This window comes from Perognathus longimembris, chromosome 1 (assembly GCF_023159225.1).
Source record: "Perognathus longimembris pacificus isolate PPM17 chromosome 1, ASM2315922v1, whole genome shotgun sequence".
NCBI lineage: Eukaryota > Metazoa > Chordata > Mammalia > Rodentia > Heteromyidae > Perognathus > Perognathus longimembris.
In genome coordinates this window covers 147,363,935-147,384,530 of record NC_063161.1, presented here as the reverse complement: position 1 = coordinate 147,384,530, position 20,596 = coordinate 147,363,935, and the positions used below count along the sequence as shown (strand labels likewise).

Sequence of the window (20,596 nt, the reverse complement as noted above, 5' to 3'; positions counted from 1 at the left end):
AGAAGACTTTGGCAAAGCCTGTGTTCCCTTTGGAGTCTCAGAACTCCTTACTCTTCTACTATTTGTAGAATGTCTATTTTTTCATATTTCTTGGGAAACCTGTGTTTCCCATGAGGACTAAATAAGATAACTAAAGAAAGCCCTTATCCTGACATTTGAATAAGTGTTGGTGAATGTTTCCTTCCCATCTCTATTTTGTAAAATGTATTATCCCAAGCTGGTTTTGAACTCATGATTCTCCTGCCTCATCCTCCTTGTTGGTTACTGGCATATGCTACCCTGGCTGGCCCCATCTCTCTTTTTCGGGTGTCTCTGTTTGAATCATATTGCAATGTTGTGGGGCACAGAAGGGGGAAGAAGGAGGATAAACCCTCACTGTTGCCATAGACTTACAAGAAAAAAGAGACTGAAAAAAATCATTTCCAAACACAGAGGAAGTAAGAGTACAGGGAAGCTAAATGGCAAAGAAAGACCACACAGAAAAATGCAGAAACAACAAAGAGGGAGGGAAGATGGTTCAGGAGAGAATAAGTAGGAGTAATGAGAATCAATTTCATCAACTCTCCATCTATTTTCAAATCTAATCTGAACCAATATGCTTTTCTCCCTTGCTGATATCTCTTAATTTGTCTCTTCCCCTCCCTTATTTAACTGGGTATAACTGTATTATTTATCTCCATAGAATGGCTTAGGAAAACAGTTTTGTATGAAAGATGCAGTTCCCCAAGGAGGTAGAAATGGGCAGATTGCAGGCAGAGACAGAGATGAGTGCTGACAGCAGGATGGCAGAAGCAGGGAGGTCTGAGGCACTCTTGGGACATGATTCTCCAGCTACTGCCACAGGGCCTTGGCTGAGTCACAACCCCCTCCCCCTACCTCTTCACCTCCTGTCCCCCCAGGCAACCTTTCAAACCCTGCACACCACTGGCATCATCCTGCAGGCATTTAACTTGCCTGACATCCAGATCTCTTCGAATCAAGGACTTCCAGATCATAGATTCTGCCTGCCATGTCCAAATCCCTGATACACGAGGAGATCTGGCGAGTCTCACAGACTACCATAATAGGCTATGTATCCATCCCCATGTCACCACAAAACAACCATCACCTTTGTTGGTTTTCCTTTTCTTCTCCTAGACTGTGATTTTTTTTTTATTACTAAATGCACATAAATGTTCCTTGAATGGTGAATTTATTCAACAAATATTTACTGTGCATGTACCACACATGTTAAGTCTTAAGGATAGCAGTGGCCTAGATAGTCAGTCTTCTGCTCTGAATGGGTATTTAAATAGGTGGATGAATAAACAAACTGTAGCAAGGGGAAATACTGCTGATGGTGTTCTATTGGGAACAGAGGAAAAATCCAGGCTTGATCAAATAGTCAGTGAAGGTAGCAACCGATTTTTTTTCTCTTCTTCTCATCTACCGTCAGGACCATGCACTGTGGTTGGTACATTTTAGGAAAGCAATAATTAATGAGAGGTCTGTTATTGGATGGTGAGGGTAATGAGGACATTTGCTTTCTGCACTAACTGCAGAACCTTTCTGACCTGCAAGCAGGTTGCTTTGAACAGCCTTCTTTTCTCTCACTTCTGCATTAGATGTGATGGACGTAGGACAGGTTGTGAGTGACCTCCATTTTACAGCCAAAGAAAATCACAAAGGCTCTGTGATTTGTCAGGTAAACCAGTCAGTAGGGACAGAAGGATCATGCAAATCTACGCAGCTGAATCATAACTTGGTGGTGCTTTTTACTCCCCACTAACCCAAGCTATTTGATTAGGTCAAAGTAACTGGGTACACCCATCTGTATTCACCTATAAATCCATGAATCCTTTCATTCTTGTTTATTGCATGTGGAGAGATTCATTAGTCTTTGAACCAGTTCTGATTGCATGAAAGAGCTCTAAATAGGGCCTGACACTTACTATTTTTCTATGGACAAAGAGTTAGTAAGCCCTTTAAAATTTTGCTCCTATCAGTCTCTCTCTACTTCCTCTGTAATGATGAGTCTCTGTAGCTTTGAGCCTCTGTAGCTTCTGACTTATTTTCTTCTTTGTATTTCTTTGAACATTTTGCAACACTCTTTCCTCCTTGCTTGTGTGTCTTTTCTCCATCTGAAAGAACTTATGGGCGTTGGTTGAACTCTTGAACCCATCCTTTAAGACATCCTTAACAGAGACATTTTGGATCTAGGCAGAAGTCATCCTCTCTCCTCTGGGCTTCTTATTTTGACAGGGACATTTATGGCATGCTTTTTCCACCCGCCCCATGCACTAAGAGTCTGAGGATGGATTCCCTCAATACCATATCTCAGAAAAGATGGATTGACTAAAATGAATCATTAAAGTGATTGTGTATATGCTTCTGCTATGGAAGCAATTTATAGTCAATGTAGAATGTATGGAAAACTGAATCAGTACATGATTAAAATCACCTCTGATCTTCCTATTTAAAGAGTACTATTCTTGATGTTCCAGTATATGTCTTTCCAGCTGTATACACAACAACTTCCGATGATTGCCTATTTTGTCATAAACCTCCCCTCTCTCACTCCATGACAATATAAGCTCTTTGGAAGTTCAAATGCTCTTCCTCTTCATTTGAATTCTCCAGAGGCCCTAAACTTGAGGCAGATGTTTAGCTAAATTTCTATAGAGTTGCTGTATAGGAATCACAGCCTCACTGAAACCTCATGTTGTGATATCTTCTCTGTCCTCTGGAAACACATGTTGAGGTAGTTCTGTTCCACTTGTGAAAGGTTTATGGATCCCATAGTCTGTGTTTATTTAGAATGCCAGGCTCTAGGCTATACAAATGATTCTAGCATAGTCCTGTGCCAGAATCCACTGAGATAATACTAAGAGATCATTTACACACACACACACACACACACACACACACACACACACCCAAGATAAACAGAGGTGAAGCAGGATCCTCTAACTGCATATGTTAAATAATAGATACCACACTGAACTGTGTTGTGCTTATGAAGTATCAGATCTGCTAAGAGATTATTTGTTTGTAAGATACCATTGATTCTACAATTAAGCCTATTGGTAGGTTCTATTTTTCATAGGGGAGGTCTGATACAAGAACTTGTCCAGAGAAACACAGAATGAACACAAGGAAAGTGGGATGACCCTCATCCAGGCAGTTGGTCCTCAGAGTCTATGATCTTCTACAACTTGCAATGCTTTTTTTCTTTGGGAAGCCTAGAGGAGTACCTAGTTTCTGTGGGGATTATGAAAGATTTCTAGAACAGGACATGGGGTTGAGTGAGGAGAGCTTTTAGAGGCTTAGAAAAAGCATCTTCAAAGACATTGAATTAGAAAGAGCACAGTACACATGCTCTCTGATTTAGGATGGTGCGGTTTAGGATTTTTGAACATTCTGATAGTGGGAAAGTGATACACATTCCATAGAAACCTTACTTTCATAAGTACCCGACAAATTACATGCATTATTTAAAATTTTAATATTTAAAAGGCTTTGTCTGCAATGATTTTGCCCCACTGTGGCTAATGTGAGTGTTCTCAGAAAGTATTAAGTAGGTTAGATTATACTATGATGTTGGTAAATCAGGTACTCGAAGTATACTTGTGACTTACAATATCTTTAATTTATAAAGGGTTTATTGGGCTGTAATCTTAATTTTAAGTTGAGGAGCATTTGTCTGTGTTCTAAGTTACATTTGTATACAAATTAGTATAGAAATGGAAAAAAATGAATTTAAAGAGGAAAGGGCAAAGAGAAGCACACTGCTAGCTCATGAAGGGCTTGTGTGTCAGGCTCAGGAAGTGTGATTCACAAGGAAGATTAGGAACTGAGCCATACCAGGGTTTTGAACAAAGAAATGACACTGTCAGACCCACAGAGATTTTATCTTGGTAGCCAATTGGATGCATGGTGGGAGGAAGACTAGCAGTGAGCGTACCAGTTAAGAGCCTTAATGCATAATATCCATTTGGCCCTTGGGAGACATTTTCTACCTATTTCCTCTCTGCTATACACCTGCAGGGATTCCTTACATGATTTCTATTCCCTGATGCACCCTTGTGTGTTCAGGTCCACCCATGTGAGATACCTGCAAGAAACTGGCGGTAGTTGAAGTGAGATTGGAGTATTTATTCCCTTGATAGCTTGTCTCTGGACCATGTACTTTAGTGCCCAGTCATTCCACTGAGTGCTATAGCCTTTATCTGGCAACTAACTGTATTGTTAGCCCCTGCCTAGAGCTAAGGTTCATTCAGAGTTTCAGAATAACCCCCTCACTCAGTCACATGAATGTTCCTTGCTCTTATCCAGCCTTGCTTGTGTTTTGTTTTTCATTACTGGTTTGCTTTAACCCTATCTGAGCCTTTGTAAATCGTCCCTTCATTAATCACTTCTCAGAGGCCTTTGCGAGTATTTTTCCCCCTATGGAACATTTGCAGTAGCCCATCAGAGAGACAATAAACGTTTGCATTAATTAACCACAGTAGAGATTAAAAAAGAGGACATGCTTTTTTTTTTTTTGAGATTATTTCTCAGGCTCCCTCAGCAGTTCTTTGCTAATGCTATGCTTAGCCATGAATGGTTAGAACTGTTTGTGGCAAGGGTGAGTACAACCAGCTTCTCTACTGTCCCCAGCTCTTTTTGCCTGGGCAGTGTGTTCTTATGTGGAATTGCATACAGTGCCTGCTTCAACGTCCCCCCCCCCCCCCCCACAAGCTAAGCAAAGGCCATTTACAAACTCATCAGAAGCTCTCAGAGGGTTTCAGCGAATAATCTGCTGGAGGGTCAGCTGGTGCTGTGGAATCAGAAGGCTGGTTAGTTACCCACTTGGGAGATGTTACCAGGATGGCTGGAGATCAGAAGAGCTACTTATTTTCATAATGACCTTCAGGAATTAAATAAAAATACAATGAGTGCCATAGATTAGGAAGAACAAGCCAATTAAAAGCACAACATGCCTCCGGGATTTTTATTTCTTTTTTCCAGGAGGCTGAAAGGCATGGTGGCCGCTGAGGCAGGATGGCAGTCTACCCAGAATTCCTGATGAAGGCTGATCCTCTCACGTGGCTCCTGTGGGATGGTTGAGGGGATTTGAGCCTGTTGAATATTTCACGAGTTGCAACCCATAGGGGAAGAGCAGAGAAAGGTGAAAAGGCAAGCCCTGTGTTTCTTTATGATTCCAATATAAAACCAAGCTACTTGGGGTGGGAGGGAGGCAGGCGCTGGAGTCAGCCTTCCGCTGGAAGGCATGGAGCACCAATTCTCCCACTTTAATATCTGCTGTTTCATTTTATATTCATCATGTCAGCATAATCTGCCTTTATGGGAATTGTCTTGGTTCCCGACCAAATGCATTTAGTCCCCCTTTTGCTTTAAGTTTGATTGTAATATGACTTGAAGACTTCAATGAAATGTTTATATGGAAGGATTAGGGGAAGGGAAAAGGGAAAAGGGAATTGGAAAATCGGTCAGCAGGGAATTTCTAGGGTTGACTTCAGTTAGGCTATTATTTCTTTGACCCATTTTTAGTGGACATGGGACTGGCTCTAATCAAATGCACTCTTCTGGCTCCCTTGTTCACGCTGAATAAAATGTATGCACTAACACAAGCATTCAAAGCCCCTGTGTCTGTGTTGGGGCTACATTTATGCCCATATGTACTATGTGCATGTATATACATACATATATTTATATGTACGTGTATATACATATGTGTGTATATAAATTAATATTGGAGCTACATTTCTAAATTTACCATCTGTTGTGCATAGGCAGCACACTCACGGGGCACCCCAGTGATCTTCCGTCCTCTGAGGTATATTAGTAAGTCAGTTTTCACAGTGTTCTTGCAGGTGTTTGGGGAAATAATTCTTGTTCTATAAGCTTAGAGGAGCATTTCCCATCATTGAGTTCCCAATAGGCCTTTAATTTTTTTAAATTATCTAATGAGACTTAATATTTTTTTATTTGGGGGGGGTTAGTCATAGGGCCTAGGCATTGTCTTTGAGCTTTTATGCTCAAGTCTAGCACTCTACCACTTTGAACCACAGTGCCACTTCCAGTTTTTTTGTGGTTAATTGGAGATAAGACTTTCCTGCCGGGGCTGGCGTCAAATCACAATCTTTAGACCTTAGCTTTCTGAGTGGCTAGAATTACAAGTATGAACCACCAGTGCCCAGCTAAGACTCAATACTTATTGGATGCTCTTATTTTTACTTGTACATCTTACAATGGGCCCAAATGTATATATGCATATGTATGTATGTATATGTATACATATATATCTACAAATACATATGTATATACACACATATATCTATATATACAGATTACAGAAATCTGTTGTGGTTGTTATTATTATTATTATTCGTGCTAGTCCTGGGGCTTGAACTCAGAGCCTGGATGATATCCTTGAGGTTTTTTTTTGCTCAAGGCTAGCACTTTACCATGTGAGCCACAGCTCCACTTCCAGCTTCCTTTTTGTGGTAGGCAGTTGGAGATAACAGTCTCATGGACTTTCCTGCCTGGGCTGGCTTCAAACCTTGATCCCCAAATGTCAATCTTCTGAGTAGCTAGGATAGAAGGATTGAGTCATTGGTACCTGGAAAGTTATTATTTATTGTTTAGTTCTTATTTGTCACTTACTTTTCAAAGTGCCTGAGAAGAAGTAAGACATGAAAGATCCCTCCTGCTGTCCCAGAGAGTCAGACAATAAGTAACTGTTCAAGAAAATACATGGTACATTTATTCTCACTCCCCTCTTTTCTCTTTCTCTCTCATTCCAATATTGAGGCTTGAACTCAAAGCCTAGCAGTGTCCCTTGGCTTTTTTTCCTCAAATGTTTTTCTAGTGATGTTCTAGTACTTGAGTTATAGCTTTACTTCTAGATTTTTGGTGGTAAATTGGAGACACAGGAAAGGTAGACTTTCATGTCCCAGTTGGATTCAAGCCACAATTCTCAGATCTCAGCCTCCTGAGTGAGCCCAGCCACATCATGTATTTCTAAGTCATAAGTACTATAGTGTTTGTAAATGACATATTGTGGATATGGACCTTCCTAGGACAGGACTAATTTAGCCAGAGTAGAAAGACCCAGCTGCTTGGAGCAAATACTATTTGCACAAAGACACTAGATCCAGGAGGAGAGTTGCAAGAAAATGGAAAGTAAGTGCTAGGCCTTGAGAGAACAATCATAAGGCCTGAAGGGAGAGCATGTTGTAGTAAAGGAGCTATGAAGGGATATCGGTCAGATAATTCAGTCTCAGAGAGTTTGTATGTATCTAGCAACTCACACATGTGGCTGGGAGACAGCAGGTGGGGGAAAATTTCAGCTGCTGAATGACTGAGGTCCCCGAAGACAAGGGCAGGTTTCATTTAACTCTGTAGGCTGCATTGCTAAATGGCCTGGAGTTGAGGTAGGTCCTTGATAAAATATACTGATGGATAAACAACTATATGTATGAACAAATGAATGAATGAATGAATGAGTGATCCAAGCCTTCTACTTCTACTAAAACAGTTTTCTCTTTGTGTTCTTCTGCTCCTTCCCCACTCAGTGCCCCAACAACAGTTTCTTTTCTTTGTAATAGAGTAAGTCCAGAGCCGTTCTCTGTGATTCAATATTTACTGTGTTTCACACACTGTTATTATCATTTAACGTTTACTGTCTGCTGACTGTGCACTCATCGCTGTAGCAAACAAAGAGCTCAATCTAGTTTTAGTTCATGGGCTAATTTAGTCAAGGAAAAGGAGACATTGCTTGGGCAATTGGCGTCGTAGAAATGGTGTTGACTGGAAATCCACTGAGTCCAGCTGAGTATAGATTCACCAATGACCTTGAATGAGTCACTAACCTTCAGTGACTCTCTGCTTTCTCATGGGATCACAGGCATGGTAAACTTCTTCACTGATGGGATTTCCGGCGTAGGCTAGACGGAGTTTCAGGAGAAAGAGCTTGGATTTGTACCACGCTCTTGATTTACTCCACCTCTGTCTATACCAGGCTGTGTCAGCCAGCAGGTTAAATGTGGCCTGCCTTGAGGGTTTCTTTTCCTGTCATTCTAGGGACTAAGCACATTCAGTGGCTTGCTGCTCAGCCTTGTGCTTCTGAATTAGACACTACTCTTTCTAGTCGCAATTGAGCCCTGAGTCTGTGGTTTAGGGCTTTGATGCACTGAGAAAAAAAATAAGTGAGGCACTGAGCAAGGATTTACCATAATGCTTTTTCATCTTTCTGTACTCCTATTGGCTTGCTACCAGAGTACTTTTTGCCAGTGTCTTGGGTACTAAGGCTGGAATATAAAGTGTGTGTGTGTGTGTGTGTGTGTGTGTGTGTGTGTGTGTGTGTAAGGGGGAGGGGGAGCAGGTCATGCCAGCCCAGGAGAAAAAGAAGGTGCTAAGGAAAGATTGGCCAGTGCTTTACTGGACTATCACTGTGTGCCTCAAGGCCCTTTGGAAGCCAGGGCTCTAAGAGTTAATGAATTTTTGTGATTAACACTAGGTGTATTCAACCCATCAAGCAGCAAAGAAAGCTCAAGCCTATGTATAGTTAAACTAATAACTGTATCTGGTCACTGTCTTTTACTTGGAATGAGGTAGAAGGCCCTGGAAGGATTTAGAGTGGAGATGTCTGTACTGTGAGATGATTTAGGTTGCAGCAGGATTGTTCTGGCTACTGACTGAGACTAGAAAGAGGAGGCCAGGGTAGGAGGAGACAGCTGAGTTAAGGAACCGTTGAAAAACACCAGGGAAGAGTGTATGGGGCCTTAGCCCATGGGGCTGGATAAAGAAGCTCCAAAGAGTTGAATTTTGGAGGATTCTGAAAGATTTCTTGACAGGCTGGATGAAAGATGGGAGAGAAAGCAAGCTGTCAAGGCTGGATCTACATTTCCTTTTTGTCAGGGTAGCTGAAGACTGAGTTAGATCTTGTCCATATTCATAATGACGATGATGATAAATCAATAGCTAATTTAAAAATTCATAGCTTACTTTTTTCTTAGTACTAATTACGTGCCAGACATTGTTCCTGAGAGTTTTTGAAGGTAAACCTCAAGGACCACCCAAAGATAATGCCATAGAGCTTGATGAGGAAATATCATCTCATCTCTCCAAGGTGACTCTCTCATTGTAAGTGGATAAGGTGAGAGCATTGGTAAGGCACAAGAGGAGCTAATTGAATAAGAAGAGGCCCTAACTTGGCCTCTCTTCAGTACTCTGTGTGTATGTATGTGTGTGTGTGTGTGTGTGTGTGTGCGCGCTCGCGCGCGTGCACATGTACATGTACATATGTATGTGAGGGGACTGTCATGTCTTTGGGAATTGTAGAAATACAGTCTTAAAGCTCCTTTTTTGCCTCAGGCAGAAGGTCCAAATGTCAAGCCTACAAAAACATCTTTTCTACTGCTGGACACTGTAAAGGCTATGTTTGCCAAAGTAATTCTCACTTAAGTATAGCCCTAGTAACCTGATGATTCTCCCGGGATCCCCATCACACTGCCCTTTTGTTCATCAAAGGCATGCATTGATAGGCTCTGTCTTTGTATATGGTGCCAGGAACACATTCCTTTCTTAGAGGCCACTAGGAAACGATTGTGGGATCCCAAGTGATGACACCTAGGAAACTGCATTGGTATGATGATACTGAATATGCTAATCAAACAATCATAAAAATATGTTCACAAGGGGAAGAATATAATCAAGAATCCAATGTATATCCTACAACACAAAGAATAGTGAGGGAAAGGGTAGGTAAAAGAGAGATAGGTGAGAATGTCTAAAGGGGTGACATTGATCAAGGTATATTGTATTCATAAACTGCTCTGTTAAATGGCAGCTCCTTTGTACAACTTCTTTTTTTTTTTTTTTTTTTGCCAGTCCTGGAGCTTGAACTCAGGGTCTAAGCACTGTCCCTGGCTTCTTTTTGCTCCAGGCTAGCACTCTGCCACTTGAGCCACAGCACCACTTCTGGCCATTTTCTATCTATGTGGTGCTGGGGAATCGAACTCAGGGCTTCATGTGTAGGAGGCAAGCACTCTTGCCAGTAGGCCATATTCCCAGCCACTGTACAACTTCTTAATGATAATAAGAATAAATTAAAAAATTGTTCAACTCAAAAACGTTAAGATATAAACATATTCACAGAGGAAAAAGCAGCACAGAGATAAGAGCTGAGATCTTCAAGTTTGGTAATCTGACTTAACCATTGCTAGAAAGTCCCAGCCTCCCTCTAGGTCATTCAGGGTATGAGTCAGTGACTTTTTAAGTATTTTCAAGCAATAAAAATGTCTTTGCCAGTGCTCATTTGCTTGGGAATACAATATATAAAATATTAGGAATGGAGTTACTCTTGTCAGTGAAGGAAAATGGCTCAAGGTTAACTGGCTTCATCAAATTCCTTTTGTATGACCATAGGTATCTTGGCTGAGCTAGGTTCTGTTTCACTTCCCAGCTTCGCTTCTAAAGACCATACCTGAATTCCTATTGCTCTGATGGATTTCATCAGAAGAAAGGAATCCTTTCTTCCTTTTGTTTCATGTCATTCCATTATTGAAGTGAGGAGAATTTCCTTTCTGTGTATGAGGTTATCCTAAAAGCATGCTAGACATACTGGGTTCAAATCCTACTTCTGCCCCCTGTATACCATGGAGCTGGTGTAAGGGAAGGTATCCGACTATAAGATATGGTAACATATCTGATATGGTAACATTATGTGGCTCCTTTCTTTCCCAAAGCACCAGAGCCAGGCATGTCGCTCACCCCATACCTTGGTCTTGTCTTACAGAGATGTCTGGCACTGCAGCGGATATCTCACTGGTGCACTGGAGGCAGCAGTGGCTGGAAAATGGCACATTGTACTTCCATGTCTCCATGAGCAGTTCTGGACAACTGGCCCGGGCCACTGCTCCCACGCTCCAGGAGCCCTCCGAGATCGTAGAGGAACAGATGCACATCCTCCACATTTCTGTGATGGTGAGTATGTGGGAAACAATGGATTCTGTGGGGAGCCAGACAACAAGGTAGATAAATGGAGCAAGGAGGGAGCCCCCCAACAGATGGAGGCAAAGGGCTGGTTAAGTAAGTACATGAAGCTGGAATGAACAGAAGGTCAGATGGGTTTCATGATGTCACCTGGATGGATGCATAACCATCTACCATCTGTCAGCTATGACAAGCTAATGGCGCTTCAGAGAAGAACTAACGGGCCTCTATTCTTTGGCCTTTTGGTTGATGTGTCTGGGAATAACTGTTTAACGTGTGCCACATGTTTGGCCTGCTTTGCTGAGGGCTGATGTTCAATGCTCCAAAATATAGTTGACCTTTCTAAGAAGGACTGAACAAACAAAAATGGAACAAAACTGGAATGGTCTGCCCTTTCCCGTGTGCCTGGACGAGTCAGGTTCTTTAAAGCTGACAACTGCTACACAGTGGCCCCTGGAAATGGCCTGCAGTGCCCTGTGTATTCATTGCCCAGAGGCCTCTTAACAACCCTACTATTTGAGTTGTGATACACCAAGGCAGAGGAGAGAGAAACTTATTGGAGTTCAGATAGACTCTCACTAGTGGAGGTGGTCTTGAGTCTTTGAATTTGCAAATGCTTGGCTACAAACCCTGAACTATGTCCTGCACAGTCTGTGTACTCTCAGTAAGAGAATTTTCTTTAGTAATTATCGTATTAAAGTACCACTGTGCTGGGCACATTTATGGAAATGATCTCAACTACATTCTCCTCGAGATTGTGTGACACCCTGCATCCAGACACCACATAGAAGAAGAAGTTATGGATGCAGACTGGTGAGGTAGTTAGATTTCCAGCTCTGTTGGAGCTAGTACATAGAGCTTCGCAAGTGCGGTGCCTCTTCCGAGAAGGCTCCAAGGGTTGAAATCATTCAAGTGGCAGCCTGCAAGATTTCTTTATTAAAGTTGCCATGAGTGGCTTTCTATAGCAAATAGAAAATCAGCAAACAAGCCAATCCAGAATGCCAAAAGTATAGGATCTAATGGGCTCAGGATAAACTTGTAAAATGGCAACATCTGCTATTCCACCATGTTATACTCCTCAAACCAAACCCTTATTACATTATTTCCTTTTTCGCTTTCTCCTTTATCACAGCTCTACCAGATGTTTGAGAGTAGGAAGTGACAGCCCTAACCTATGTAAGAGGAGGTTACAGCTCAGAGACATGAAGTGATTGGCATTAGTGCTCCTTCAATTCTTCCTTCCATCAAGTGTTAATATTTATTAGGTGTCTGCGGTGGAACCCGCCTCAGAATTTTTATGTCTCTTGCTTGTTCCTCTTCAACTAACTAGCAGTACATATTCTGATTAGAGCTGAGTACTATCTTGGAAATTTTCTCTTTTTTGGAGAAACATCCACATACTCCAGCTCAAGAGCAACGTTAATTTTGGACCTAACGCATGCTTGTCACGTGGAAGAACAAATCAAGGCCTTTGTGTTATTCATGGAATCAGAGTGATAGACTTTTTCCATATATATATTTAGCAAATGATGCAGCCACATGCTAAGACAAGTGGATACCTGCATGCTAACTTTGGGGTGCAAATTTGTAAGCATCATCATCTTGAGGTGTTTAAATTGCTTGTGGGAGCTGGGGTATCATCTAATGTTAAAAAGAATGGACACAGGGTATAAATGCTCTTCTCCCATTAATGTTTGAGAGAAAGATTCCATTTTGATTAATATTTATCAGGTATTTTCAGCATTGTGTATGACACTTACACACATTCTTCACATAACCCCGTAACCTACATTGGATTATCTCAGTTATAAATGAGTCTTAGATGTGCCTTTCCTGGCTCTCAAGTTCAGTGTCGGTCTCACTAAGTCTCACTGTTACCCTAGGATATTGTCCCTTGCATTTCTCTTTTTTTGCTTAATGAGTTCAATTTGAAAAGTCTAAGTAACCATGACCCAGATGTCACTGAAATTTATTTTGCAACTCAGGATTTGGTTGCAGGGTAGGAAATTAGAGAAACTGGCACAGTCTAGAACCTCCTTGCCCTTGAAATAACCCCTAGTCATCTACCAGTTGGCTCCCTAACCTCCCATTCCTCACCCTCCTCCCCTCACTAGAGGAAAACTGTGTTTTCAAGGCACTGAACACAAAGGTGTCTCACAGTCTTGGGAATATTGCCAGCTATCTCAAGGTTGGCGATAGGGAGGTAGGGAGGTTATAGGTACAGATTCCAGTCCAAAGGCCTGTGTAGTAAGTACTCCTTTTGCCATCTCTTGTATTATAGTAGCCAGAGTGTTTAACCTCTCTGTCTGCCTTGTCCAGATCTTCTTTAAAGCGGACATTGCACACATACTTATTGTATAATACCCAAAGCCACTTGAGCAGAGGAACTTGTAAGAGAAATTTACTATTTTATTATTATAAATATTTCAGTTGAAAAATCTGGTATGTTCTGATGTATCCTACTCTTCAACTTCCTAACTCCATCAATTGAGCTTCACAACAGGCTAGAACTTGTCCTCGATCTCTTAGTCAGTTAGCAGGGATGGAGAAGCCACCAGGTCTCTCTGTCACCAAGTTTATGTCCTTCCTATCATGACAACTCCACAAGTAACCATTCAGAATCGCACTCCATGTTGCCCAAGCTGAGACATAGAAGGCTTGCTCATGGCTGCATGGCTAGCGATGGATACATGGTAGTTCTGACACTAGGCACCCCCAGATTCCAGATCCACATCAGATGGCTCCTGGAGAACTCCCCACCTGCTTTGTGAAAATCTGAGATGGTTTGTGAGAAGATGTAAATCCACCAGTCAAAATCTCAAGAGAAGTGTGGAGGGGAGGTTGTGGAGGGGAGCGACCAGGAGCTCTCTTTTTCTCAGCACAAGCTTCTTGAAAGCTCACTCAGGAAAATCAGCTTGCACACAGCCATTGGAACTTACACAATGCACATCTACATGGGTGAAACCACATACTCCCTATAGCTTATTAAGTCCTGAATTGACCAGCTCCCTGGTCCCCAAATGAAGTGTCATCTGGTAGTATCTCAACATTTAATGCAAGGAGGAGGTATTCAGTGAAGCTAGGACAGAAAAAGAAGGTAGACTGTTTTCTCCTTGCTATTCCACCCAGGCGGGAACTAGAATGAAGCAGTTTCAGTTTCATTTTGTTACTGAGCTATGTGGGCAGCAGGAGGAAGAAAAGAAGAGGTTGCGAATTCAGTTGAACTGGCTCTGAAGACTATCACTTTTCTTTCCTGCTTCCTATTAGTTTTACCCTAACAACTTAATAACAGCTCCCAGCCTCAGTTTCCTTATCTATACAACAAAGAGGATTGTATCTATCTCACAGCATTATTATATTATTATTATATATAAATAATAACCAGCACCCAATGTAGCACACAGCAATTGTAGTTACAGTGGCTATTAATATTACCTTTGCAATTACATCCAAAAGATTCCAATCCAGAATTAGATGACTTTGGGTTTATCCTATATTTCCTGCCATATTGCTATGTGATATAGAGAAATAGTCAATAGTCATAATGCCTGTTATTTCACTTTAGAATTTAGTATGCTAGATACTTTTGCAGATTTCTTTTTGCATACATGAGACAGTCGATCTTAAGGTGGATATTATTTCTTAAACGGAGAAGTGTAAATGCTAATTGAAAAATTAGATATTCATGTAACCATGATCACTCAAGGGTTAAGTGGTAAAACAGTAGTTCTCCCAGAAAAGGCAGACCACTGTCCTTTGTCTTTACAGAAAAATGCCATTTCTCTTCTTTGTTGCTGACTTAAATTGTAAGATTTCATCATTTAATTCTTGCAGAGATTCTGTTTTATGTAGAATCCATTTGTATGGTAGTGGGGGCCACATCTTCAAAACCAACACCAATGTTAAATAACATCTCTATTCCTACCTTTATGTCTCTGGTCAAATCACCTTCATTATTTTTATTACTGGGATAACTATTTCAACTTTTTAAAGTTTCTTCCTAAGTATTGGGTGAGGTCCCACTCAGAAATATAATGACTTTTTATCAGTGAGTTTAAATACCGCATGCTCATGATTCTGTTTAATTGATCCTGATACCTTGTAAGGTAAGGAGTTATTTCCTTCATGGACAGATGGAAGATCTGGGAGTCAGTAAGGTTGTGCTGGCTGTTTATTAACATCATCAGTAAGTGCTGAGGCTGGGATTCTAACTCTACAATCTGTCCAAATTGAGGAGCTGTGTTCTTGGGCTCCATTCTGCATGGCACAGTGCCTGACATTCAGCAAGTCCTCCGAAAGCTGAAGCTCTTATTAAAATGTTAGATGCAGTGAGGGTTTATCATGCCTGTTATTTATGGAGTATTCACTCTTGGTGCTCTGAACACTTAATAGAACTTGGAAGTGTGTCAGTAAGACAGAGAGGTATTGTTCATGCCAGCAGCTTATCAATAGAAGAGAAACTCTACTGCCCAGCATTGCAGTGAGAGGAGGCGCTTGGCTAGAATCCTTTAGGTTTCCCTTGCATTGTTTATCAGGCCAAACTGGCATAGTCTCTTGCTGTCTACCAGTTCAACCTGAGATCTTCATACACCAACTTTAATAGTAAACAAGTAAGTGCTTTTTTAAAAATTGGTTTATAAAGTGAGAAGAATGGCTTTGAGGTTGAGTGTCAACACTCTTAGCAAATATGAACAGAACCTTTGTTGTCCTTTTTTTGCATTTAGATGTTCTTTTGCTTTGTTTGTTTTTTCTTTCACTACAGTTGCTGTGTGGTTACTTACATTGACATTTCGAGATATATTTTATTTTCATGTTGATCAAAGGTTCCTTCAAAGAAAATAGTAATTCAGAAGTTAGTAATATAACATGATTTTCTCTCTGTTCCCCCATCCCCCATTTTAAGCAATGATATTATGTCATTTTGATATGGCATGTCTTGTCTTAAAGATTTCTACAGAACTTATTATAGAAACTACCTAAGATCAATATCCTTCATCATAGATTTTTTTCTTCAAATCTTTGGTCTTTTTTGAGACAAAATGTTTTTAGAAGGGGGATGAAAAGAACTGTTTGGTTTGATGTAGAAGAAGAAAAGTCTTTTGAGGGCACTTTTCTTTCAAAAGGAAATTCCTTCAGAAAACGTTGCCCATTTGTACTGGGGAGTCCCACTAGGAATGACTAATAAAACAGAATTCCTGATGATAGCCCACCCACCTTTTTCTTGAGTCTGAGGTTTCTAGTAAGGGTGTGGTCCACTCAAGGCGACGCAGCTGCAGGTACTCAGGCTCAAGGTTATCTGAGAGTATATCACCGGGGAGCCCTGTTCTCTGGGATTATAAGAATAATTGCTATATTACCTATTACTATTATGGTTCCACTAAAATTTAGATCATCTGCAGTTCTATGATTTAATAATCTATAGAAAGCTACTTTGAGGATTTTAAAACACCACATAAATCTAAGAAATAATTATTACCAGTCACAACCAGTAGCTTCATTTGTAGTATATGTGTGATATGGGGCTAATACTTACTAAAGGATCTATGAAAGATGGCTTTTGATTCTTTCCCCAAGTGCATTTATTTATTTATTTATTTATTGGTTCATTTATTGATCAATCTCTCAATCCTGTAATAGTTTACCTGCAGGTTAACTCTAAGAGAAATCTACCTACTTGGAAGATAAGTGTAAAAACAAGATGTAAACAAACAATAATCACAATCCGGGTTAGGGATATAAGGATTACAAAGCCAAACCAAACCAATAACATCTATCATAACTCAGAACAAGTGAACTGTTGGATTTGACGGCTACGATTGGTAGTATATTTTAAATTGTGTTAATCAAAGGCGGCTTTTCTGAGCAAGTAGCTCAAGAAGTTCTAGGTGAGACCTGAAATAATGAACCTACCTCAGGGATGAAACAGTAAAAGAAATGATATATTATTGTGAAAATTACAGGACAAGAATCAAGACAGTGAGGCATCTTAATCATTTTGCACAATACGATGGCTTCTGGGCTTGGTTAGTGGTAGAGCACTTGACACGTTTCACTCATTAAAGTCTCACAGCAATCCCAGTACCATAGACATATTTGTTATCCCTGTTCTATAACTGAGAAGATATAGGCACAGAGAATGTAAGTAGCTTACTGATCTATAACAACTATCTTCTCGATAGGTCCTGAGATTCAGGCTAGGGCTTCGTGGCTGATTATTTTGTAGAGGGATTTAAGCATGGGTTTTCTCCCTGTTTCTATTTTCTCATCTGAAACACGTTGATGATGGAAGTACCAGGGTTGGGGATGTTGGGAAATTTATTTAAGGTATATTTCCCTCCCTCACTTATGCTATATCCTGGCACAATGCCTTGGCTTTATATACCTTATGACTGACTGCCATTTGTAAGTGTAACAGCTTCTTAGGGACACCGTAACAAAGGACCACAACAGAGATATATGTCTGTCCATTCTGGAAGCCAGTACCATGCTACTTCTGAATGTACTGGTGCAAGATCTGCTCCTAGACACTGTCCTGGGTTCTAGTAGTTCTCTGGTTTGGGGGAATTTCACTCCAGTCTTCACGCGGCATTCTGCCTAAGTTTGTGTCTATCTCACTGTCCAAACTCTTCCCTTGTTAGAAGGACACCACTCACATTGGATTGGAGCCTACCGTAATGACTTCATTATTACTGGATTACATCCGTAAAAGGCCGGTCTCCAAATAGGGTCACATTCTGAGGTCCTGGGGATTAAGAGTCCAACTTTTCTTTTATGGACACAGTTTAAACTAATAACAATTAATGCTATTACATAAGTGATCTTAGTAAAAGGGTTTTGGAATAACCAGGGAAGGAAAAGCCAAATTGTCAGCTCTCATAGGCTTTTGAGTCTGCAAATCCTTTCAGGAAGAAGACATTTTAGTGGGGAAAGCATATTTTGAGCTGAAAGGACCCTATGAGATAGGAAGATGGTAAAAATCCTGTGATGGAAAGAGCAGGTAGTACACACAGCACAGGCATCAATGGCTCAGATTGAGATGTTCCCGCTCCGCCACTAATGTGCTTCATGACCTTGAACAAGTCACAGGTCCTTCTCAGCCTCAGTGTCCTCCTCATCTGCAAATTAAGGTCACCAAGCTTTCATCACTTGTCAAGGCATAAGGACGCTTGCTGGTATAAATACACCTCAAATACTTTGGCAATGAAAGGGGTCAGTTCTATGGATCTTATTCACTTGATTTCATCCTTATTTGCAAAGAAGGAATATTTTAATACATAAATATGTATATTTTTCAATTATAAAATAAGTCATATGAACCTTGTGGCTTGGTTGGTTCTGACTTGCTTCAACCACAGTGTCATGAAAAGCTTGCTGAAGCTCTAGCTAGACTCCTGAGCAAAGTATGAAAATAAGCCATACTTCCTTTTGTCTTTTCTTCTCTCTTTGCCCATCCTGGGGCTTAAACTGTAGGCCTGAGAAATATCCCTGATCTCTTTCACTCAAGGTTAGCACTGTGCCACTTGAGCCACAGCTCCACTTTTGTCATTTTGGTGGTTAATTCAAGGACTTTCCTGCCTGGGCTGACTTCAAACTGCAATCCTTACATCTCAGCCTCTTGAATAGCTCGGATTACAGGGGCGAGCCAGCCACCAGCACATGTCGTGAAGCCATACTTCTGTCTAGAGGGAATGTGACCAATATTATAGGGTGCAGCATAGGGAAGTGGACAAGATGTGGCATTTATTGTCAGGAGTCCTGGATTCAAGCTCATAGTCTCTTCCATATACCAGCTGTAGACACATGAGCCAGTCATTTCACCTGTTCAAACTTCTTATTTGATGATTTGCAAAATGGAAATAAAATTAAAATCATAACATCAAACTGAAATGATGCATATGACGGTGTTTGGCTATTGCCAAATAGAACTATGAAATGTGGTTAAGATGTTGGAGCTGAAAGCAATTTAGGCCTCACGAATTTTAACTCTCTTACTTTAGCTGCTTTTTCTTGCTCAGTCTAAGAATAACCAACAGGCCCTGGATTTCACTAACTTGTCAAACAATTATTTTATTTCATATCTATGCTCCGTGTTGCTAGCTTTAGGATCTCCGGGCGCAGGGGGTAGCTCTCATTCTGGAACTTGGACTGAACTGGGGGAGCCCCAGTCATATGTTTTGTTTTTATAACAGTGAAAGCAAGCAAGAAAACCTCAAGGAATCTCTGAAAGTATAGAAATCTATCTGATGATCATATATGACTTCTTTCACATTCTATCAGTCAAAACATATCATGTAGCCAAGTGCAAGGGTGAGCACTACTTTATAAAAGATGGTTCCACAGCAGTGGCAAGCAATGGGATAATAGGCCTCACCCACATTTTACCAGTCAGACAATGGATGCTTTCCATTCCTCCTATATCAGTCAGATGGAAGCTGTTGATCAAGGTTCCTGGAACTAGCCTACCAAGGGAAACTTGGGAAAGCAGCTTGGGCAAGGCCTCTGAAGTTTCTGGCCAAGGCAGAATGCAGGAGGGAGTGTATAGCAAAATTTTTTTGAATGATGAACCTAGAGAAAGACAAAGCGAAACCTTGACAGGGAAGTAGAGATGAGTTGTATTCATTGACAAACTATTGTATACTAGGTAAATAGAAACTGTTAAGAGGAAGAAAGGGAAACTGAAAAAGGAGGAGCCAAGAGCAGTGACAGAGAGGCAATGAAACTGGCAGGAACACACAAAAGATTTCACAGAGTGGAGGAAGGAGGGAGGGAGAGAGGGAGGTAGGGAAAAAGAGAGAGAGAGATGGGAGAAATGCAAAGGAGAGTAAGACACAGGGAGGCACATCAACATAGAAAGCAGTAAGCTGGGAGACAGGGAAACAGAATGAGCAAGAGGGACAGATAGAACGCAAATCCGAAGTAGAGCAGTGGAGGAGGACAGATTCAAGTCAGGCTGGAGGACAGGCAGGAGCTCAGAAGGAAGTCAGGGATGGAAGATACAGGCAGCATCCAGCAGAGATGGGGAGTCCGAGGCTGGGCCTTCACACAGGGCCTCTGAGAAAGGAAGGAGAAGAGGAGGTGGGATGGATTGCAGACCATATCCTGGAGGAGGGAAGGAAGAGGAGAGATTCATCTAGAAGAAGAAATGGGGAGGGGACAGTGGCATAGATAATGTCCCTTAGGTCACCATTTTCTACCTCCTTCCTTCCAGCTCTTCTTCCACATGTTATTTTCCTTCAAGAACCCAGAGCCTCAGAATACAATTCTGGGGCACCAGCAGCTCACACTGATACTCGTGGAAACTGGTATGTGAGGGCCCCAGTTCACAGCCAGCCTGGGCAGAAAAGTCCTTGAGACTCTCACAAGAAGTTGGAGGTTGAGCTGTGGCTCAAGTGGTAGAGTGCCATTCTTAAGTGGAAAAGCTAAAGCGCCATGCCAAGGTTCTGAGTTCAAGTATTAGTACTCTGTGCACACGTGTGCGCACGCGCACACACACACACACACACACACACACACACACACAGCTATTCTAACAACCCAAAATGAAATGGAATGAGTACATGATTGGTTTGTTCCCATCTACACATATCTCAAGTCAGCCCACAATGAAAATAGGTGG

The 20,596-nt window shown here is 41.2% G+C and overlaps 1 protein-coding gene across 3 annotated transcripts in view; it reads left to right on the top strand.

Moving 5' to 3' along the window:
* Positions 1-20,596, top strand: part of Astn2 (astrotactin 2) — an 861,877-nt gene that overhangs the window by 111,057 nt on the left and 730,224 nt on the right. For all 3 annotated transcript variants that reach the window (XM_048340549.1, XM_048340540.1, XM_048340532.1), the window contains exon 2: positions 10,784-10,971. In XM_048340549.1, coding sequence (XP_048196506.1) covers positions 10,784-10,971 — 188 coding nt within the window. The remainder of the gene's footprint in view (positions 1-10,783; positions 10,972-20,596) is intronic.